This window comes from Sylvia atricapilla, chromosome 4 (assembly GCF_009819655.1).
Source record: "Sylvia atricapilla isolate bSylAtr1 chromosome 4, bSylAtr1.pri, whole genome shotgun sequence".
In the NCBI taxonomy this organism is placed as follows: domain Eukaryota; kingdom Metazoa; phylum Chordata; class Aves; order Passeriformes; family Sylviidae; genus Sylvia; species Sylvia atricapilla.
Genome location: NC_089143.1, coordinates 42,952,620 through 42,976,650, shown reverse-complemented (window position 1 = coordinate 42,976,650; position 24,031 = coordinate 42,952,620). Strand labels below are relative to the sequence as shown.

Sequence of the window (24,031 nt, the reverse complement as noted above, 5' to 3'; positions counted from 1 at the left end):
ACAAAAAAACCCCCATATGCTGGAAAGCTGCCTGCTTGTGAAAAAAACCCCAAAAAGCAGCTTTATTCTGGCTGATGTGCAAGTGGGTGAATTCTATCCATGCACAGCTTGGTGCAAAAAAAAATTAGTAATCTGTGAATCAGGATTCTGAGTGGGAAATTAGGCTATGAAAGGAATAGTCCCCACCCACCAGCAATAACTTTAAGCACTGCCGTGGCTTTTTCAACTATGCTTCTTTCCTTCCTGCATGATCAGGTGGAACAGATAATCAGGAGGGTGAAGAAAAAGAGACTTGTTACTTCCTGAGCACCAGGCCTCATTTGGGCTTCTCTTATTGAGAGCAACACAAGCAGCAGCATTTGGGATGCACCTGCCTTGCCCTGTAGCAGAAGCAGTGTGCCTCTGTGGATGCAGGGGACCCTGGGCAAGGTGCTGGAGGCCCAGGTCCATGCTGAGGACTTCCACTTCCACCGGTTTTTTCCACTTTTCCTCCAAGGCATTTTCCTTCCCGAACCCAGGGCTGGGGGGAAGGGGTGGAGGAGGTTCGTTTTTAGGGGGCTCCTTTTAGAGGTTCTCCCCTAATTTATTCCAAACCAGGACAATCTTCCATCAGCATCCAAAGCAACAGCAGTTCCAAGTACTGCTGCTTTTAACAAGAAAAAGAGGGACAGAATTTGAGCACTAGCAGATTCTGTAAGCATGGCCGAAAGAATTCTTCTGGTTTACAGATCTGAAAGCTGCCTGGCATCTGCTTTCTGTTCTTCTGTCCTTCACCCCCTCTAGGGCAAATCTATTGATGCATGTAAACTATGCATTCATTTTAATTACCAAGTCCTGTAATACTTTATTTTATTAATCTGCTCTTAGTAATACAAAACCAAATGCATGCATTGAGAATACATGATAGAATCCATTCCACTTGTAGCTTTCTCAGCAGGAGAGCCATTCTGCTCAGCTGATTGCTGAACAATCTCAAAAATTAACCCTCAACCTCTTTCTGCTGATTATTTGAAGGTAGAAAGCTTTTGAGCAACATAGTATTTATAAATCAAGACAGGGAGACAAAAAAAAAGTAGTCAAACTTTGTCCTTGATGTAACCCTCTAGAATTTTGCTAGCTTTAATCACTATTGCATAGAGTTTGTTGTTAATGACATTCACATTGATAAGAAGCTGTTGCATATTTTCCTTACAGGGTATTGTAGGTCTGGTCTTGATATAAAGTAAATTACTGATCAGTTTGTCTTGTTTATTGTCTTAATTAAGGCAAAAACATTAGAATTATGCAGTTGAATTCAATACTGTATTTGTTGACTTTACACTGAGAATGTGATGAGTGTTTTGTATAAGGGTTGATTAATGGAGCTGAAGAACTGAGTTCCATTGCTGGCTGCAAACTCAGTAGAAGATTAAACCTTTAGAAGGTTTATTTCCTGTTTGACATTAGGAAAGGCACAGAGGTTAAGAAAGCAAAAGTCTAGTATTTCCCTTAGCACAGCAGCTGTTTGGATTCTCAGCTCTCCTGATTTTCTTCAGAGATATGAACTATACCACCATGAGAAATACTCTGTTCTTCAACTGGAAACTACCCCTTCCTCTTCTCCAAAGAGGTGGTTTTCACCCTTGGATGTATCTTTGGAATTGTATACCATCATTCATTTGCTAATAATGTTCTTGATTTTCAGACAGAGTTTTCTGGCAGGAGTTCCTTATTTGCTTATTGTACTGAAAACCTCCCATGGAGTCTGCAGAGACTGGCAATGCCAGCCAGTGAAGATTCAGTCCTGTATAAGCAATAAGGAATAAATAGATTTTCTCCAAATATAGATGTAAACCTCATAATGCAGTATTTGCTAGTGTCACCAGCAGAGCTTATGTGGGTGAGTATTTGCTGGAGCAAACCCAAAGATGTCATCAAAACAACTAGGTGACAGGAAGTTGTGCTGTCCACATAATTTGAAACCATTGTTTCTCTACCCTTCCTCATACACCAGGTGCAAAACATGTTTGCCTTCAGAAGAGAGGCTCAGAAGAGTCACATCTATCGCATGATGGTGCTGTGGCTGTTCTCTGCTTACTCTTAAGGCCATTTGTTTTGAGACATCTAAACTTTTTCTCTGCAAGCAGTGAGAATGAGAGAAATGGTAGTTGCTGATACCTACCTAACCACACTTTACATCTGACGATGTAAAGTGGCATCCTAAACACACATGTGCTTTGAATTGAGGAGCAAACCAGGTGCCTCACAGTTTTTTTGAAGCTGAAGGCCCTTTGGAATAGGGTCTGCATTTTGTGAAGTATTTCACGCAGCAGAGTCCTTGTCTGAACTAGAATACTGGAAAATAAGGAACAAGGAGCAACTTAACGCTTCAGGACAAATGAATCCTCTAAAATCTGGTGCTGTGCTGCCCTCTGTGACTTCACTTCCCTCAGGTATTTTTTTAGAATTGTGTATGTTTCTTAGTAACAGTATTGCCTTTTAAATTTTTTTTTCTCCTACTTGCTGCTGTTTGCTTGACTTCCATGTTTAAACAGTGAGCAGCTTCTTATAATTAGTTTTAAAACAGACTTTTGTGATGTTTCTCCAGTCAAATAGGGCTTTTTTTCTCATGCCTGGTTTGTTTCATGTGGGGCACTGTTTGCCGTTTTTATTCATATGTTGCTTAGGTGTTTGGACTAAAACAACCCCAGAAAATTCCATTTATTCAGACTGCAGGAGAAGATTAATATGTGATACAACACTTGCAGACTAGAGCGTGTAAAATCTATAAGTGAACTGTACATTTACGTGGGCATGATCTGAAGTTTGGCATTTTAAGACTGGAGAATTTCCAGTAAACTCTGGCTCAAAATGTGTAACAAGTAATTTGAGTCCTGCACAGTCGGGCTAGAAACGTACAGGTATAATTCAGGATTACAAATGCGGTGGGCCAGGTGGTCAACAGGAACACGTTCCTGGGCTAGTCCTGTTAGCCAGGAGGCACAGTAGGCCTTCTGAGTATGTTTTCTTTGCAGCCACTCTACACAAAGAGGTGTTGGTTACCCCAGGAAAAGGGGTTATATTAAAATTCTTAGCTAAAGTTATTGGAAGTATCAGTTATGGAAACTGTATGAGAATTGAGTCATTGTTGTGGGAGGCGTATGGGTTGAGTTGAAAAACACCAGAAGAAAATTTTCATTTTTAATGAACTGTTTTTGCACGTTCTGTGCTCTGTGTGCAACCCTGACAAACCCACGTTTTTTACAGCTTATGCACGAAGGCATTCCTTGTTGTAACTGTTCCTATTTCTTATCTTCAGCTGATTCACAGTATGTGAGGGGTACATCAGCAATGATCAAGTGTGTAATCATCAATCCTGCCTTGCACACATATTTGCCAAGTCTTAAATAGGTAGAAGTAGATAAGAAACCCAATGCCGTGCTCAGATTGAGACCCACAAGGGACACGGCCTGTGTTTATTTAGTGTTCGTCTCTAACTCACAATGACTGGCTAAGGTGAGAGTGGCTTTTTGGAAGTGTCACAAAGTAGGCAGAAATGCTAACAATTATGATGTGGACTATCATCCTTTCCATTAAGGACCTTGAAATGTACTGGAAGTGTTACTAAATTTTCTAAGGCTCAGGGTTATTTCTTTGAAAGTAACCCTCAAAAATTAGCAGGGCAAAACTAGATATGCACTTAACCAGGCTTCCTGTTGCTAAATGACATGCTTCTCTGGAGATAGAAGCTTTCTAGTATTTCACTCAGGAAAGAATACCTACATGTGTGAACCTCTCTCTCCTAGTTTTGTGGAAGTAGTTTTTTTGATCCTGAAAGATGCTAAAAAATAACCAAACCAAACCGAAATCCCCACCACTTTGGGCATTTCTGTCCTGAAACAAGAGATAGGTGGGGATTCCCTGTTTTAACATCCATTGTGTGTGTAGTGGGAAGAGCCATTTGAAAGTTTTTGTGTTCTAAAGAAGCTTTCCTTCTTGTGGTGACTGCTTTTAGTGAGGAGTCAGGAGAGGTGAGCATCTCCTGGTGGATAAAGGGACAGAGTGCAACAGGGTTAACAGTGCAGGATGGCCATAAGCAATATGAACGAGATGTGATGCTACCCCTGGACCTGCAGCAGTATCCTCACCATACAGAACTTATAATTTATAACCCTGTCATGTTTCGATGTTGCACTGAGTAATTCATATGGTACGAAGTTGGAGATATTTCCTGTGTCCTGAGTTTATTAAGCACACCAACTGCCAACAGAAAAATGCGTTTAACTCTGGGGACAGTTAGTATGACAAGATGTACTAATGTTTATAGCCTAATAAGGGATATTCACTTCTGCGTACAGAAGTATGAAGTTGTGGAAACACTTCATACTTCGAGAGACAGCGTGAGTGAAACACTATGGTTTATGCTGGTCTGGGAGTTTTTAGAATTGCATGATGATGTTTGGATTTCCAAAATACTGAGCAACTGCAAGACAATGTTTATTTGTAAGAAACTTAGCTGTTTCATGTTGCCATGAGGTACTGCTTAGGTGAGGAAGAGTTCTTTTCTGAAGCTTTTCCAGCACCAAATTCACACACAGTGCAAACACTTGCATTTGGCTTAGGGTGTAGGCACAGCTAACTTCAAACTTGAGTGATTATATAGGGAAATACTTTCTTTCCCCATTGCATAATTTCAGCTTAAAGAGTTGGGAAGGATAATTATTTTACCTTAACCAACACTTTCCTAAGCAACATTAGATCAGCTGGCTTGTATAAGTTCCTTAAGAAATCCTTTGATCAGCTTATTGTAATGCAGAGTGAGGATGGCTGTATACTTTTGTTTGTTTGTTTCCCTCACAAATCAATCTAAACATAGTGCTGCAAAGATGATGTCTCTTAGTTCAATCTAAATAATGGCAGGTTTGCCAGCAGCTCCTTTGAAATATTTCCCCGGCTGATACATCATTAACCTAAGGGAAACAATCTGACTTCGGTTACACTGAGAAATTCTGTAGTAGGTGCTGAGAAGTCAACTGTGCAAGAGAAGCCTTGTGAACAGCAGGCTTAGGTAAGTGAGGCATCTACTGGTGGAAAGTTGCAGTGGATTCATCTACTCCATGAAAGTCTGTTCCAAATCCTTCTGTACGGACCATTCTGTACATTCTACATTTTGCTTTGCCGAATAAGCAAGTGCCAGACCTGTTCCCTGAACTCTGGAAAAAAAAAAATGCAATTTCTTCTTGAATAATTCCTTAATTTCTGGCACTCCTTTAGAAATGTCTGCCATGTACATTGCAATTGTAGTCTTGTGAGGGAAATGAGCTAAAGAAACTTGTCAAAAGGTGTAATTCGTGTCTCTAGCTGTCTCCAACCTTCCTCCATTCCAGTCTCTCATGGCAAGTCCTCTGACTGTTTATTATATCTGTCTTCCTTGTACCAGGGGCTCTGACACTGACCAGCTGCCCAGGGGTTTAAAATGAATACTCTGTATAAGGTAATTGAACAATATTCTATGAAAAGTACTTGTAAAATTCATAAGGGAATGCAACAATACTCTACAAAATCCAGAGCTCCCAAACACAGGTCATTATCCACATAACTAAATTGCTTCCCTCTATTCTTCAGAAAATGTGTGCAATGGTGTGAGATTCTCTACAGCATTAAACAAAGTTACTTACTTCTGCAGAATGCATTTAAAAATGTATTTTGAAGTTTTTTACAAAATTCTATGTTGCATCTCTTTTTACATATTAGACAAGGACTTGGGAGGAGCCCAAGGGGGCTTTCCCAGTCATGTAAAACTAATTGTTAGGACTACCATTTTGGAATCAATTACTATGGGAATAGCTTGCCAGTATGTTTACTTGGAGCATGGATGTGCACTTGTGAAAAGGAAAACTGAATAAATAAGAGGCAGAATAATGCTAAACTAGGAGGTGATCTGTTCAAACTGTTAAAATACCTTGCTTCTGCTGTCCTTATAAATATGACATTGTCACTCATCCAGTAAAGCCAGACATTTTCTTAAGACTTTTTAAAATTCTGTTGCCATAATAGAGGAGTAGTCACATCAAAATACAAAAGCACCCTTACTTCTGCTCTGCTGCACAGCACACTTGCTAAATTTAGCTGTGCTGGGGAATCAATTGTTTTATATAATCTTATCACAAACCATTGCTGAAAAAAACCCCCCATCTGAGTCTGTCACTTGACCTTGGGCAAAACAAGTCTTTGTGCTTTCTTCGGAGCTCCTTCTGCCACGTATGTTAAAAGAATCTCTAACCAAGCCATGATTTCAGCTGTCCTTGACCAAAGTCAGTGGAGTAAGCAAAAGTCATTTTAGTCTTGTTAAAAACAAAGCAAAGATTCCAGTACCTTCCCTTTCTGGGGACTGGTGCTTTTTTTGGCTGATTTTTTAGCATGTTCTGTGCTTCATTTCACTTGAACCTTTGAACAGAAACAATACCAGTTCTGTTTTGTTTAGTCCTCACAATACTAATGTTCTTTTATTTAGCCCTCATTAGCAGAAGCAAAGAAACCAAATCATTGTGACTGAGAGCTACAAAACACTTTGATCTCTGAAATACAAGGTGTGCTAGATTACTATGTTTAAACTTTACCCTGCTTTTCTTTTTATCCAGAAGTCAGATAATATCTGGTTCCTACTTCCAAACCTATAATTTCTTTTGGCTTAAGAATTCCACAGTTAGAAACTGTTTGAGGCTGTGAGAAGCCTTTAGAGAAATACAGAAAAACATGCAGCATGTTTGCTCTGTTCTTTCCATTCTTCCTCTGTGTTGTCTAGTACATGCCTTGGACAGTGGGGTTAGAACGACCTTTTTATAGGGCTGTTGAGCCAAATGTGCCCATGCTTGGTAATAGGGAGGGGGGAAAGTCCCAGCAGAAGTGGAGTGACCAGTAAAAAAGAACTGAGAAAAAAGTCTTTGAGTTATGGGTTAAGGTTAGAGGGGAAAAAAAAAAAATCAAGGCATCTCTTTCTAGGCAGCAAAAACATTTCCTGTGTTTCCTGAATTGCAGATCCTTATGTTGAAGGGAAGCTGTTGCCAATGATGTCCAAAGGGTAGCATTTTCATTACTTTATATCTGACCTTAAGGCCTTGGCTCTTCAGTAAATGCATTTATTATTTTATTTAATCACTGCAGTCTTCTTAAAAAAAAAACCAAACCCATAAGACTAAACCACTACTGCTGTATAGGCCCAAACAGATGCAGGAAATAACAGAAGCTTTTCTGAACACTTCTAAAGAAATAAATGTTCAAGAAAACCTGAATCAGCGCCAAAGCCACAAAATTCTTAAACTGACTAATACTTAGTAAGACTAAGATAAAGCCTTCAGCCTTTATTTTCATCTTTCATGGCATTAAACATTGAACTTGACCCATGTTTGCCCACTTGCCATTTACTTGGATGCCCTGAGGTTCTCTGTAGCTGGCAGTGATGAGAATTTTTTATGTGTTTCAGAGAGATAGTACTGTAAATTTCACTGCTGTTAGGCACATTCTCAATTGTTCTAGGTGAAGCTACCATATTCTTCACTGGAAAATGTTACAATGATGACCTACTAGAAGAGTTAATAAGGAACCTGCATTTTAAGACTAGCAATGCTCCATATTTATGGTAGTCAAGAAATTTCTGAGAGATAATTTGGCATGTGTATTCTCTCTCATCACTCAAAACACAGAAGATAAAAACTGGGTCATGAATGCTAAATTGTATCATATGTCAGCATCACTTGCCATGCTATTTAAAAAAAATAAACTGTTAAAATAGAAGCATGCATTTTACTTTATATGAGAGAGACTTTGTGAAATGCACTCTTTAAAGTTATTTAGCGCAGTTAAATAGTTTTAGGGAATAAAAGGGAGAATAAGGAGTGCAGAGGAAGGAGCTGTGTAAAATATTACTGTTTCCTTTGTATCTTAAAGAGAATTTGCAAAACTAATTAGTTCTTAGGACTTCTACAAGCCACTAACATTCTTGTATTCCCCTCTTTTTTTCCTTGCGTGTTGATTGGTCCTGGGATGGGTTGTTCCATTGAGGCATTTCAGGAGCTTTCAAAAGAAGAAAAATGCACATCCAACAGAAGTTAGTAAAAATATACTCTAGCAGTTCTATGATTGTAATCATACTGGCACCACAAAACAATCCAAGCTGGCCACCTACATCAGCTGTAATAGAAGGAAATAAACATGTGTCATCTGAGGCATCTGGTTTAGTCTAGCAAGCAAACAAAACCCTGCCAGGCTCAAGTGTTAAATAAATTCAATATACGTAAACCATCACTTTAAGAAAACAGAATTAATATTCTTAAGAATGTTTACTGAAGAAGACTAATGGGTTTTTTAAAAAATTTAAATAAAGCAAGTACACAGGACATCCTACTGTGAAACAGATACTTAAAATATTTACTACTTCTGTTCGTTTTTATGTTCTCTTGCTTCTCATCCCTGTGTTGTCCATCTCCTCTCCAAATCCTCAAAACGTCACTATTCTTACTGTCCTGCCTGTGACAAATCAATAAACTAGCGCCAAACTTAATTCTTACTCTCAGCTGCAGTCCATATAACAGCTTCTTTAATGGAATGACAGTATCAAAAATGACCATGAGACAGACATAATTATTACTGTTACAGTATAAAAATTATGGCTTCTTGTTCAGAAGCCCACGTAGGTTTTTATTCAGGAGGTGAGATAATTAGAAAAATGGGTTTTTTTGTTGTCTAGTTTTTATTAATATTATTTTTAGATTAATTATTAATCAATAATAAATATTCAGCATTCACTTACCAAGCAACTCGGAGATAGTCAAGGCCTTCTGCTGCTGTGTTATTTTGTAGCTCAGATCATGATATTTAATCTCAATACGCACAAGGTTTTGCCTAATGACAAATACATAGAGTTTACTTGAGACAGTTAGGAGTGCTGTTCATTTTTACCAACATCTGTCAGCATGGTCTGAGTTCAGGGAGAGTGAATGGTGTCTTTAATAAAAAATTAGATGAGTGTTCTCAAAATCAGTTACATAAGAGAAGGAAAAAGCCCAAAGTCCTAATAACAACAGCAGTTTATCCAGAGTAGATCTTCCTGCTCTGTTAAAAAGGTAGCCCTAGATCTGTACTGTGGGAGAGACTCATACTTTTTAAAGGGTCACTGAGAGGAACTTGATGGGAAATGTCAAGCAAAGTGTAGCCTTGATTATGTGCATATTTAATTGCACTTATTTCAACTGGCATGTTTGTGCAGACCAGTGCTTGTCCTAAACTTGGATGTTCAATTCTACCCTCTGCTAGTATTCTCACTTAGCTAATTATGTTCTTGCCTGTTGCAAAAATGGAAGAGTAGGTAAATCAGATGAAGCAAGACGTGTGTAATGACTGAGTGAAGAGCTCCTCTTTGTGGTATCTTGTTTACAGAAGGGCTCTGCCAAGTCTTAAATTGAATATAAAAATACTGGAAAGTCCAGAGGAGGCCATGGATCAGGGGGCTGGAGTACCTCACCTATGAGGACAGGCTGAGAGACTTGTGGCTGTTCAGCCTGGAGAAGAGAAGCCTGTGGAAAGAAATTATGGCAGCCTTCCAGTACCTAAAGGGGGCCTACAAAAAACATGCAGAGGCATTTTTACAAGGACATATAGGGATAGGACAAGGGGAAAAGGGTTTAAACTGAAACGGGGTAGATTTAAATTACAAAAACATTGGGTATTGGGAAATACCCAATTGGGAAAAAAATATTTACTTTGAGGGTGGTGGGTCACTGGAACAGGTTGTCCAGAGAACCTGTGGATGCCCCATCCCTGCCAGTATTCAAGGCCAGGTTGGATGGGGCTTTGAGTTACCTGATTTAGAGGATGGTATCCCTGCTCACAGGGGCTGGAACCAGATGGTCATTAAGGTCCCAACTAAAACCATTCTGTGATTCTTCAGGAGTGTTAACAGGTACAGGGTTTTGGTTTGACAGCAACCATGAGCTCATTAACAATATCCATGAAAAGAAAGTATTTTCTGTACAAAAGCATCCCATCTAGCTCATTGAGTGATAATTCTAAAACTCAGGTAACACTAGTGTGTAAAAATAATCTTATTCCCCTAGATTCCTACCCTTGTAATGGATTTTCTAGCAGAACTATCCCATAAATGTTTAACTTTTTCCTCCTTACGTCTTCCGAAATAAATACATCCCTATGTTTTACTGTTTGAAATGTGTACTCATTAATGTGTTAGCAGGATTCCTATTGGTTAGGGCCTGGTAACAGGGGAATTTCCTGTATGTTCCCTTGCTTAACTCAATAATTACTGAGTTGCGTATGATGTTTACAGACAATAAAATAATCAACAAAGATAAAATGTACTCAAGGGATTAAGATCTTTTGCATACAACAACAGGTTTAATTTTCATAATGTTCATTGGGAACAGACTTTTTAATAGGGCCTGTAGATATAGGACAAGAGGTAAGAGTTGTAAACTAAGAGAGGGTAGATTCAGACTAGGTATAAGGAAGGCATTTTTAACAAGGGTGATGAAACACTGGAACAGGTTGCCCTGAAAGGGGGTGAATGACCCGTGCCTGGAAACATTCAAGGTTAGGTTGGATTGGGCTCTGAGCAACCTGATGTAGATGAAGATGTCCCTGCTCATTGCAGGGGAGTTGGACTAGCTGACTATTAAAGGTCCCCATCCAACCCAACTGTTTATGATTTGTATAGTTCCTGTGCATGTATAAGCAATGCAAGCATTTGCAGACTGATGGCTTCAAAAGTGAGAAAACTGAAGTCACTGAGACAAGGAAACTCATAGATATTTCATGAATCAAATTTTCTACAGTTGTTTATAAACATCCTTTCATGTTGTATATACTATGAATTCATGTAGCAACTGCTGTAATACTTATTTGTACTGCTGACATGTCTGGCGATAAGAGGCAATTCAGTGTGTGAAACTGTATTAAATTTTCTTTGATAACTACATCATATCTTTTTAGCAAAAAAAAATATCTGGGAATAATTAATTTTTTAAATATATAATTCTTGTGTTTTCGAGGAAGTCTGTCTCCAATTCATTATCTCCTAATAGTAAGGCATGTACAGTTTATGAAAGTGTAAGGACATGTGCCATCTCTGAATTTAAAAGTATGCAGATTAGGTTAGTGCAGTCTGCATACTGAGCAACACAGCTCTATGCATAATGTAAGTCCTATCACCTTTTCCTGCATAAAAGATGTAGTCAGTACTGTTCAGATGTTTTCATACTAGGAGGTATCTTCTGTTGGGTGGAGAACAACCTCTTTTATTCTGTGTGGTGCTTTCAGTCACACAACCATCCTGTTTCATTCTTCTGCTACCTCGTGAGAATTAGTGTGATACCAAAGTTTTTCTAAATAACTTTTATAATATAAATGGTATTAGGGAATTCTTCTAACAAAATAAAATCTTACTAAATCTGTGGCATTGCTGCTACAATAAAATCCAGGTCTTCAGTGCTTAAAAGCTTCCTTTGGAAATAGGCTGAAAGGAGAAAATGTTACACAGTATCTATTAGTGGTTTTCCTTTGCCTTAATTTGTGGAATTGGGAAGATTTGTCTTCTCTACTGAATTGATTGTGAATAGGTTTGATAACCCAGCTTTTTTTAATTTCTAATTGAAACAGTGATCAAAAAATTTTGTTAGATAAGCGACAGAGGAGGTAGTTGAGAATATTACTTTGTAATTGCATTATCCATTTTTATATTACTTTGTTCTCCAGTCTTAGATGTATCTAAATATACACATATATATATGTATCTATGTGTATAATATATATATATATATATATCAATGTAGGCAAGAATTTCTATAAATCTTAACCAGTTTTTCCCATGAGATTATGTTATCTCACAAACAATGATAATACCACACATAAAATATCTTTTCAAGGTCATATTTTCATCATACACTCTGCTAGCATGGTTAAAAGAATCGATTATTTCTTTGTTAGACAAGATGTTAAGCAAGATTACCTGATATATTCTGGGGTTTTGTTCAGTTTTGTAGAAAAATATTTTATGGCATTTTCTCCTCCAAAGTTTGAATAGGTTACAGTGGTAGGATAATCTGTTTCTTCACATGGGGTAGGACAAGTGGAATTGTGTGTTCCTATTGTACATAATCCTTTTATCTCTATATCATCTGAAATTTCAGAAGAAATAATTTATATAATATTTCTAAAAAAGCACACAGATTAAAAACTTTTAAAAAATAGTAATGAAGTTGCTTTTAATTGTCCTTAATTAACGTGTGGATTAATTATCTCAAGAAAAGTGCATACTTACCAGTTTCGAAGGATTAAATAAATATTTGCAACTGTCATTTGGGAAATTGGTGGACAGAAACAATGGCTGAGATATTTTTCTCACCTTTTCCAAAGAAATATAGCACCTCTAAGTCTTTCTGCCTTCATTGGGGCCTTATGTGCTTATTATTTCTCACTCACAGTAAGAAAAAAAAAAAAGACAACAGAAGACTTTCCATGTTCTGTTCTAGATTTCTAATTAAATACTTTGATATATATCTTTGGTCTAGATGCTTTAGTGCCTACCCAGCTCATTTCAGTGCACAGAAACTGCTTCCAGAGCAATTCCAATGGTAGTTTTCTATCGTCTGATAACTATAAAAACCTTGGTAAGCGAAGTTCACTTTACCTTATCTGCTGCCTGCCATTTGTTAATTGGGCTCAAAACAGCTAAAAAGGCTTAGGGAAAGCTTTGTCTCTTCAAATACCAAGAAGTCATAAAATTCTGCAGGCCTGGCTGCTCATGAAAGTGGGAAGCCATTCATCTAACAAGGAATTGCAGAAAGAATTACAGAAAATAATCCTTACAAAAATCTGGGAAAGCTAGAGAAAAACACTATGGATGAAAATGTGTAATGCATAAATATTTCCTAAATCATAAGCCATCACTGTGAGATGAGTACTGTGATCTCCTGCCTATGATGCTCCATTTGTCCTGTTTGTGGGGTGGCAGAGGTTGTGTCTGTTCACTCTGCTTGTGGGCTTCCCACTTTTGCAAAGCACAGAGGAGATGATCTCTCAGCCAGTTAGCTGATGATTTGAAATACTCTCCAGGGATGCTGGGGTTGTGGATTTTATTCTGGAGGGGCAGCCTTTAGAGTTCTTAAAATAATGCTCTTAGTGGGTCCTGCAGATACTGGATAAGTGTGCTGTTACTTGAGATTTTGTTATCAGATATGTTATCTCTCCTACACTGTCAAAGGAGAGTCAGCCCCTAAAATGAAATCCTGGGGACCTTATATCTACAAACCTTCTGGCATCCAGCTCTGAATCCTGTCCATCCTTCAGAGGAATTTGGGGTAATTTTTTGCTTATTGCTCTGTGGTTTCTTTGAAATTCAGTCGCTGAATATCTATTAAGTAAAATAATATACATCTTCCCTCCTGAGACACACTTGAAGATCATGGTTATATAAGAATGTGAATTTAGTAAAGTCCATTTCAAAATAGCCACAGGAAAAAAAGTAATTGTTCACAGTAGTAGATCTGTCCTGAATGTTGCACACACCTTCAAAACAATGCCCCCCACCAACTTCTGAGTCTACTAATCACTCAGAGAGAGTCACATTACACAATAGAAACCAAAGCAATTATAAATAAAAGCTTTCTGAAGTTCATGAAAGTTACTTCTCACATTACCATTTTAAGTATTTTCCAATCTTCCAGATTATTTGTTTACGGAGAAGAATTGCATTTGGAGTGCTTTCAAAATTTATAATTTACTTTTGAAAATATAAAACCTTTAAGTTCAGTGATTTATTTTTTTACCAGTTAGCAAAAATGTTATTACTGTGCTGTTCACTCTTCTTACACAAAGAATACAACATTGGATCTAGAAGGATACCATGAAGGTGTGAAAATGCTCGCCAGAGGTTTGGTAATTGAAAACAGATTAGTTGGATGTTCTTCCATTTTAAACCATTTAGATTGCTAAAATGAATTTTCTATTAGTTTTTTATATATATATATATACACACACACACTGATTTTTTTGAGTATTTTTGTACAGTTTATTTGTTTTTTTTAATGGGCATATACTTCATGCTCTGGTCTCTGTTTTCAGAATATTAAATGAACTAGGATGTACCCCATTTCAGATTACTTTCAGTATTTTGGTTTAAGTGATAGATATTGTCTACTATTTGGAATTGGCTTGGAAAACATGAATATGAATTACTTACAGACTGCTGGATAAACACATTTATAAAACTTCAGCAAGTCACATTCTGTTCCATTTCCTAAAAAGAAATAAAAATATTTAGGAACCTAAATTAACCATCTAACCCTTAGCTCTATGTGTACTAAACTGAAATGTAATGTCATCAAACCCTGCTCACCACTTCATGCTAATGATTATACAACTGAGAAATCAATTCAGTTTGCCACTGTAAGTGCAGTTGCCAACACCAGGAGGAGTACAGAGTGAAGAGCCACAGCAGACCAAGCCAGGAGGCTGCTGTTGGAGCAAACACCTTCATTATGTGTACCAGTCTGAACTGCCTTTAAGCTTGTGGCTCACTCTTTGTGTTAGCTTGCTAAAGACAGGAATTTCTGCCTTTCCTAGTGAAAGTGGAAAAAAACCCCCAAAGTAAGGTGGATTTTATATGTGATTACATCCCATGTGTTTCTGCAGAAATGTTGAACTTCATGTGGGAGTTTTTTTGAGACCTAGAGGGTGAGATAGTATACTGAGCTAGAGCAAAATTTTCATATTTCGGGTGGCCTCAGTTTCATGCCATTTTTAATTAATTTTTTTCCTCGCATGGAAATGTTGTGTAGCAGTTTAGCACACAGTTCCAGAAGGCATCGCTCTCCTTTATCTGACTGTCCTTGTACAAAGTTGTATAAAGTTGTCACCCTGGGCATGGGAGACCCAGACTTAATTGCCTTGGCAACCCGTTTTCCATGGCAGTTTGCAGAAGACTGTCAACCTCCTTTCCCAGGGGTTCTCGAACAAACAAGCTAGAGATTACACATTATTGGGTCTGCTTTAGTAAGAGCATTCTGCCTTGCTTGAGCATATTTAGAAAATACGAGTCAGAAAGTGCAGGCTTGTGGCTTTTCTTGTCATCTAGTGGCTTTCTTGCTCGCCAGTTGTGAAAAAAGAAGTGCAAGAGCAGAGATTTGGACTCCAACTCTTGCTTTAGGTGACAGTATTGTTGTTACATTTAATGCTGAAAAGGTGTGAGAGCTCAGTGTTACTGCTTTACATTTCTAGAGTGATTAAGAAGCCTGGGTACTGTAGGGGAGTATTACAGCATGCACCTGGTGCTCCACATTTGAGGCTGATTAGAAGGCTCCATACAGCTTTTTGGCTTTAGTAGAGCCTATGCTGCTGCCAGGCTCTTTCCATGGCTCGTGTAGGGGTCCTGAGATTTTGTCTTCAAGCAAGCTCTTGTACTGTGGTTGCTGGACACCTGCCTGCAAAGTAAGTTGTCTGGATTACGTGTGAAAATATATGCCTTTTTTATGGATTTAGTTCCAGCTCCTTAGGAAGTCAGGTTAAAGACTACAGACCTATCTCACACTCCCGAGGCATAATTTTTTCTATTTTTTTGCCTGTATCCTAAGAATTGAGAATGACCCAGATGCTAGGTCTAGGCTTAACCTTGCTTGTTTCTTTGGAATTTTAATTAATCTCAGATAGAGATTTCCCTCAGATATGTGCTCTATCTTCTTGGCTATTCAATAATACGTGAAGTGTTCCAAGAAGATGATCAGTGTGTGGTATGATGACACTCCTGAGAAATACCTGGAAGAATGAATGGTAAACAGCCACACCAGTCCTGTATGTACCGGGCTTTGCATTCCAGCAAACATCCATTAGTACTATAAATCTTGTGGTACTGAAGCTTTATGTCAGGCTTGCACTCTCCCCATGGGTATTCTTGGATAATTGACTGTAGGGTAAAAATAGCAAAAGATAAAATTTTGGGGGTCTGTTTTAAAGGTAGGTATTGCTTTTTCACATTTTCAAGTGCTGCAGGAAACCTGTTGAAGACATAAACCGTAGCACTGTGATTTAATTAGAGGCAATTACAGTTCATGCTCTTGGGATTAAAAATTAATCTCCCCTCTCTTACAGCAAAAGTAAGGCTTGATCAGACAGCTTAGTGCAAAATGGTACTCCGCTCTGCTTAGATTCTGCTAGGAATGTGAAACCCCCTTAATGGTAGCAGAATGTGTTGATAGGGAAATTCTGTGGTGTCCTTTTATCATTATCTGTCAATGAAGCTGTAAATTTACGGGAAACAAAGGCTGGCTCTGGTAGAGACAAATCAGGAAAACCAGTGATACCCTCCCCCAAACAGCAGTAATTTCATTTGTGTCTGGAGGAAATGTTATTTTTTGGAGTCTCTAAGTCATAATAAATATTTTACATTCTAAAATTCTAAAATTTAATTGTAAAATGGAAAATAAAATTTTCATTGTCAGTGCTTCAGAAGAGAATTAGAGACAGTAAAAAATGCTACTTCCAGTTCACAGGCAATGTCCTTACCTTCAGCTGGCGGATTGCTACTTGTGCGTGCGTCCCCACTGGTGTCAGTAAACCTAAACCATCAAAACGTGGAAGCTCTTGGGGTGAATGGACAACAAAAGTTATTCCAGCATCAGTATAACCAAGAGTAGGTTCATCAGTGAATTTGTCCTAAACCAAAAAGAATTATTTAAAGTAGTTTTGGTTTTGCTTACCATGTGAACCTTTAGCTATATTTGTTGTGCTACCATGCTATTTAGTAACATTTTTGGCAATTTACAGGCAAGTATAGAAGCAAACTGACTTGAATTTCCTTTGTTCATTACCTCCTTGGGTTTCCTTCCAATTGCTATAAACTCTTAACCTTTTTATTCCTTTCAGCATTCCCCAGTTTTAAATACAAGAAGTCATAGATGAGCATTTACTCGTAACTTGGAGATTTGTTCCTTTCACTTGTAACTACCCATCACATTTCAGCAAACTTTCTGTTATTCTCTTCAGAAGCTTTCACTCCTGAAATTCACTCCTCATAATTCCTTGAGAACAAAAGCCAATGTCTAAGTCAGTTATTAATCTGTTGGTTTTCTTCCCTGTTCTCACAAGGTGATATTCCCTGTTTTCTGCTTTTTGTTGGTCAAAGACATTCTAATGTCAGAAACAATTTACAGTTCAAAGACCAGGTCTTGGCTGGCATTGAGCTGCTGCAGCTGCAGCTGCTGTAACTAAAATTTGGTGCTACTTAGAAAGTGGCACCAGGTGACCTTCCCTGCTGGGACTTTTAATAAAAGAAGCTGCTTGTATAAAATTAAATTGCTCTTCTGATGATGTGTTTCAGTTATGGGTGAACAGTGCACGTACATGCTCCCTCACAACTTTCTCCCTCTTAGCTGGGGACAGTCAATAATAATTTTGTCTTTTTAAATCTCTACTTGGGTCTTTCTTTTAAAATACTCTCTCATTTGGAAATAATCTTGATTTTGCATTTTGTGCATGAAATTCTGGAGGTCTGTATAAACCAAATCAAATAAAAATCCCAAACCAAACCAATAAAACCCCTCCACAAATTTATAAGTTAGTACATGATTCACATGATTCATTGCTTATAATCCTTAGGCTAGCTGTACCTGCTGGACATCAAAAAGCAAATGTAAGCCTCTTCCAGACAAACTCACTCTTCTTGCTGAAAGATCATTGTGATTAAAAGTAAAGCAGTTTCCATATTCAGTGAAAACATGTTCAAAATCCTTCAATAAAGGAAAACAGGGAAGAGTGAAATGCAAGAAAGAACACTTGCAGTTTCCTTACAATTAGTTACAGTTAATTACAATGCAAGAGAGACACTATTAGGGTTGTTGGGTTGTCTTGTTTTATTTTTTCCTCCAAAGTCATCAATATTACAATCAGAAAATTGATGAAATATTCAAACATATTTCCGCCCTTTCTAGAGAAAATGAAGTTTGAAGGAGAATTTTCACTTTGTTTATTAATACTTATGAGCTGCTCAGAATAATTTAATGTGGTCCTGTGTTATTCCTACACCTGTTACATTACAAAGAAATTATATATTCAAAAATAACTTGAATTTTTTCCATTATCTGCTTAGTGAAGACTGCTCAAAAACTAAATGTCACGTTACATATGAAAGTAGAATATTTGAATTTTTTCCCCAAACCACCACATAATTTAATATGGCTGCATCTCATTGCTTTAGTTTTAGTACTTAACACTAGTGTCTTCCATTTAAGAGAAGTCTTTAATGCCTAATTTTAGAAACTACAGCATGTCTAAAGGTTAAATTAAACTGAAAGGACATAGACTTGACCTCTTTGTTCACATTTTCTGTTTGAATTGGGAATTCCTTTATACAAGAATTGACATAAAAATCGGATGATCATATTTTTTGGCTGTTTTCCCAAATTCCCAAAGATGGGCTATTTTCATTTCAATATTTAAAATTCCTGTGGACTCTGCATATAGTTACCCTGCCTGTCTATAGTTTTAACCTCAAGAACACCACAGAATCATGTAATGCAAAAAACTTTGTTCAAACTGTCCTTCATTATAGGCCACTGCTGGGAAAGGTTGTTAGATGCAGCCTGAAGGTATGACAGCTTTCAAAGGTTGTTGTCTGTGCAGAAGTGGCATTAGGCAGAGAGCAATTTAAACTGAAATCCCATCTTACAGCTCAGAGAGTCCAGTAGGCTGCCTCTGCAGTCAGTGGGAGAATCAAGGCCCTGGGGGTAATTTAGAGCAGGACTTTTGTTCTGTATTTTTTCACTATGAAGGAACATAGGGGAGCAGCTGGCAAAGCTAGATGTCTTAAATTGAGTATAAGAATATATCCCCTTCCTCTCCATGCTACTCTTTAAATAAACATACTTACTTGTGGGTAACATGGCTTTCCAAAAAAATCACATTCTAGCAATGTGCTGCTGTTCAGATAAAACCCATTTTCCCTTGTGAAGTCCTTTATGCTGAAGTTCTGGTTCCCAAGAAGGAAATAATTTAATTCCTGGAAATATTTATCTTCCATGGAAATGTTTTTGAGAATTGCCGATACAACGTTCCAAATAAAAAAAATTGTTTTCAGGTTGCTTACTGCATGAGCTTGAAACCTGTCAGTGAGAAGGAGAAAGAATTTCTTGGGATTCTGTAGTTATAGGACTGATCTCAAGGCTGCTCTTGACAAAACTGTGACACAATTTGCTGTCTGCTCACAAACTGTAAGTAATTCTTGCTCACTGGGTTGCAGTTTGATCTCTACAGCATGAATAAATGATATAGTCTCTATCTCTAGGAATATATCTTCCATACCTATTCTAGGAATATCTTCTTCCATACCATGTCTATTTCCAAACAGAAAATAGACACCTTCCCATGGCTATTCTGGTCAGTCATATAGGAAACGTTTCTGTTGTGTGTGGTTGTTGATTAAACATAAAAAGCAAATCCCTTGAGTAGATTGACCATTCACATGAGCCAACAATCAGATTTGTAGAACCAATGACAAGCTGAACAATTGCATTTACCTGTGGGAAACTAGCTGAGAGGACCTGTTCCTTTCAGAAAAAAACCTGTCTTCCTTAATTTGGAAAACTGAATTCTAAGCGTATTTGCAGCAGTCTCATGTACTAAGGCGCTACACCTCACGATAGACAGTGTACCTTCCTATGTGCTGGTGGCACAGTGGTTTAAATCAAATGTGATCTTTACTCTTTGAATCCACTTGAAAAGTCTCAAAAACATGATGAGACTTTGGTGGCGCTTTCATCATGTACAGTGTTGAAGCTGTTTATTGAAGGAAAGTAAGGCTTTACAGAAATTACAAGTTTGAAGAGAGAATAAGCACTGATGGAACTATAATGCCATGTTCTTTAGAATTGACATTTTATCTCATTTTTAAAAATGTATTAATGCAACATATTTTTATAATAGATCTTAATTCCCTAGTTTAAGGAAGATTAGTAGGAATGGCTCTTTTCAACTGAATTTGAGTTAAAAAATAAAGACAAAAGGAGTGCTGTGCCTCTTTGTCCTGCTAATGATAAAACCCCAGTAACAGGAGGGGAGGATAAGCACAGCATGACTGGCAGATGAATATGGCAGCAAACTGTTACTTAGATGGAAAAATACCATGCTCAGAAGCTGACTCCCTACAGTGTGCTGCTGCTATAGTTACAAGAAGAGAGGCACATTCACAACAGCCAGCCCACTGCACCCAGAGGGACTTCTGTCTGCTGTGCACGTTGTGTGGTATAACCTAGGGTAGCTTTATGCAGGTAATGGAAGGTGGCATAAGGAGGCAGAACAACTTCAGGTCTCTGAGACATGAACTTCTCGCTGATTCTGCCAGCAAAAGGTAGAAAAAAACCTTACTATTTTTTGAGGAAAAAAATGTAGATAAACTTTCTGTGTTTCAAAAACTGTTCCTAAATTATGTATTTGCTCTAAAAATCAGGCCACAAATTTATTAAATTGTTTTTGAAGTGGCTGCACTGAATGTTGGCCACTGTCTTCAAATGTAGAAATTTGTAGTGAAGTTCCTGCTCAGACATGTGATTTCCAAGCAACCCAAATACTTTCTTCCTGCAAAAACCTCAGGCATCAGCTGGAGTTGTAAAGGCTGAGCACCTCTGAAAAAAAAGAGTATCTCCTTTACCTTACGTTTTTGCCTTTGCATGATGTTTCTACTTAAAATCATTTGCTAATCTTGCCTTTTTTTTTAACCTTGAATGTGGCTGATGGCTGTCCCTTAGTTAAACTTAAAATCACCACTCATATATAGAGCACTTCCACCAGAGAAGTTTATCTATTCCAACTTCTGTTTTGAAACTTAAAAATCATGTCATCTGAAGGAAAGGGAAGATTATAAAAGCAGCCTCCCTTTCTTGCTTCTCATGTTTTCCCCTTCATTTAACTATCATGTGGTGGTGTGGAAGACATGCTCCTCATAGCCATATTTTCCTTGGTTTATGTGATTTGTCCAAGCAAGTTGTGGAACCTGACTGCTTTCAGATAAAAATGTGTTGTGTCTCAAGAGCAAACAACAAACAATTATTTTACCTGTTCAGGTTGCAAAAGGTCACAGCAGGGAATTTGACGTTTTCCATGTACTGAACCACCACTGTAGTTGTGGTTGGCCAGCTGAAGTAGTAGATGAAGCGGCTGCAGATTTGCCAAATAACAATGGCAAGGCAGCCTACGACTGTCAGCAGCCACAGCGCCCTGCGAACCTTGCTCTGTGTGTGGACAATGTTGTGCACACCATGAAATGAAGTGGATGAGGCAAACTCCTCATGATACTTCCTTCTGTCTTCCAAATCTGGCAGCAGTTTTTTTATTAAACACAATCGTATCTTTCCCAGTATTCCTGAATATGGAACAAAAATTCAATTTAAATTTTTAAAATTTTTAAAAAATTAGCTTTCGACCACTTAAAAAAGGAATCCACATAATACTGATAATGAAAAGCAGATGTAAATTTTTTCCCTTTAATTGTAAATTCTCTCTTTAAGTAATGAACTTGCTTCTGAAGAAGAGTGTGATAAGAGGTGAGCTCAGTGCTGCCATAAGTGCCAACTATATTACTATTTCAAGCCAACAAATGTTTAAGTGCTTCAATTTAAAAGAGTAGTTCCACTTTCTGCAGGAAAGATTGGATTTTGACATACCTCAGGGGTCTAAAACCATAGGTTGCTGTGAGTTTATGTGAAAGGTTAAACATCTCATTTTTACAGTAACAACCCAGTAAAGGACTGGTCCTTCACACATGGAGGAAAATAATTTGCTCTGACAAATAAGGTTAAAAATAATGATATGGAATGATATGAAAGGGATTTTCACTCTTTCAGTATTAAATTTTTAAGGACAAGACTTGGAAGGTTGCAGGTTAAAAAGAATGTCTAGTCTAATCTGCTTAGTTTCATACTTGTCTGATTCCATAACTTTGAAATGGGATGGGTTTAGTTTTCATTTGTGCAAAGTTTTCTATAAACAGAATAAAATAAACCTGACCAAACAATTTTTAAATCTAAGTTTGACTATAACAATAATGAATGTAATCAATACCTGGAACTGCAGTAATTTTCTTATGCTTAATGCTGAATAATCTTTTGGACGTGGATTTAAACATAATTTTTTCTCCCAAAATATCCAGATGAGAGAAACTTCATTAAACTTTTTTTGTACCTTGTCATAATTGGATCACTCTTTTTGCAAAGTGCTTATGGATTGCTATCCACTACTTTATTTTTGCATTAAGTCAGTCCACAAGAACAGTAAATCAAAGTAAGTTTGTGAGACAGTTATTAATATCTGAAAATATTATTTTGATCAGTGTTTAACAGCAATTAAATGCTTCCCTTCTGTTTTTAACCAAAAATTAGGTTTAATAGTTTGCATGTGTGGTAGGAAGAGAATACAGCTTTTTTATGACTGACTTACATGAGGCTATTACAGCTGGGCAAAGGAACAAAGGGATGTAAGAGTCATCTGCCAGAGCCACATCAGCCACATCATGACCACATCAGTACTCTGGAGTGTTTCTTTGGTCTGTAGCCTCTGGACCATGATAATGAAATCCCAGGTGGTGCTGGATTTCAAAATGTTTCTGAAGGGAAAGAATTTACTTTGTGGTGTTCTTTTAAGATCTGTGTAAGAACTTTGATCAATGTAACATAATTTACTATGACCTCGTTTTATCATCAGACAGTTTTCCGCTGCAAAAGTGTTCAAACATTTCTAGTGGCTATTGGAGCCCACTTCAAATCTGTTCAGCCATGTGTGGTCTTGCACATCATGCTGGAATGGAGAAGATTTCTGGTTTTGCTGTAGGTTTCTCTCTCACTAGCACGTGGGCAGTGGGATGAGTTCTTTGCATGTTCCCTCCCCGAAAAAGAGCAGAGGGAGAAGTACATTCTTAAAGTGTCTGCATCTGCTGCCTGTAGACTCCAAGAAGAAATCACAGGCAAATCATATCCTTTTCTTCAAGGATAGTGGTGTGAGTGTTTATTTCTCCTATATGCACTCTGCTAGGTATGAGAGTGATAGCATGTCCCTACATAAAAGTCCAGTGCCATCAAAAAACACTAGTTACCTTAATCAGCAGAGGTGTGACTTTGAATCTAAGCAAACATGAAACTAAGCTGTATTTCAGCTCTTGTGCATAGCTAGTACAGTAAATAGTAGTAAGTAGAAATGATGTTTCACCTGAGAAAAGCATTGAAAGTTTTTCTTTTAATGTCTAGGAATATCTAATAATATCATCCTGCTTTCATTACCACTACTTTGTGAATGTCTTAAAGAATCCTCACTCTACTTCCAGATTTCTTTAGAAAATGCTATTTAGCAATTGCCTAGTTAAAACTGTATTACCTTTATACTAAATACACAGAGGGCCAATAGCTAAAGACTTCTTTAATTGCTAAGTAAAAATACAAATTTTTTTCTACAAGGTTTTTTGAGCTCTCCATTCATTGTTGTACCTTGAAAAGGTACATTATGGCTACTTTTGGACAAGATGGCAAATAACAAAGCTCTTGGTCAAGTACTGTAATATACCCAGTCACGTACCTTTGGCATCTGATTGAATGAATTTCCTGAGCTGGTCCATGAGGCCGTGCCTATTTCAGTAAGGAAGGGATGGATAACAAGCTGCCTTACCACTGGGATCACTGTTAGGTAATGGCTTTTATAGAACACTAAATGGGAGGTGATTCTCAATGATACATGGAACTGGGTAATTTACCTGCCAGGGTTGCTATGTTTTGCCTTTTATTAATACAGCCTGCAATATGAAGAAGATAATTTTGATTACAGGATCAGATGTACACATTTATATATATTTCAGTTACTTATTATGTTAATAGTAGTACAAGGGCACCTGTGTATTGCATCACCTTACAAATTTCTTTCATATGTTTTCCTTTTGTTTTAGAAAGGCTAATTATCCTTGCTAAAATACTTTGCTGTTTAGAGCTGAATAGCTTCTCTTGAAGTAAATAAGAAG

At 37.6% G+C, this 24,031-nt stretch overlaps 1 protein-coding gene across 1 annotated transcript; it reads right to left on the bottom strand.

Annotated features, from left to right (window-relative positions):
• Positions 1-7,969: 7,969 nt before the first annotated feature.
• Positions 7,970-23,635, bottom strand: ASIC5 (acid sensing ion channel subunit family member 5). The gene is made up of 10 exons (XM_066316835.1): positions 23,596-23,635; positions 21,088-21,394; positions 18,908-19,139; positions 17,649-17,768; positions 16,546-16,695; positions 15,799-15,946; positions 14,228-14,284; positions 11,996-12,164; positions 8,789-8,880; positions 7,970-8,169 (listed from the first exon to the last, which is right to left on the bottom strand). The coding sequence occupies exons 1-10, from the start codon at positions 23,633-23,635 to the stop codon at positions 7,970-7,972; spliced, it is 1,515 nt and encodes a 504-aa protein (XP_066172932.1).
• Positions 23,636-24,031: the final 396 nt, after the last annotated feature.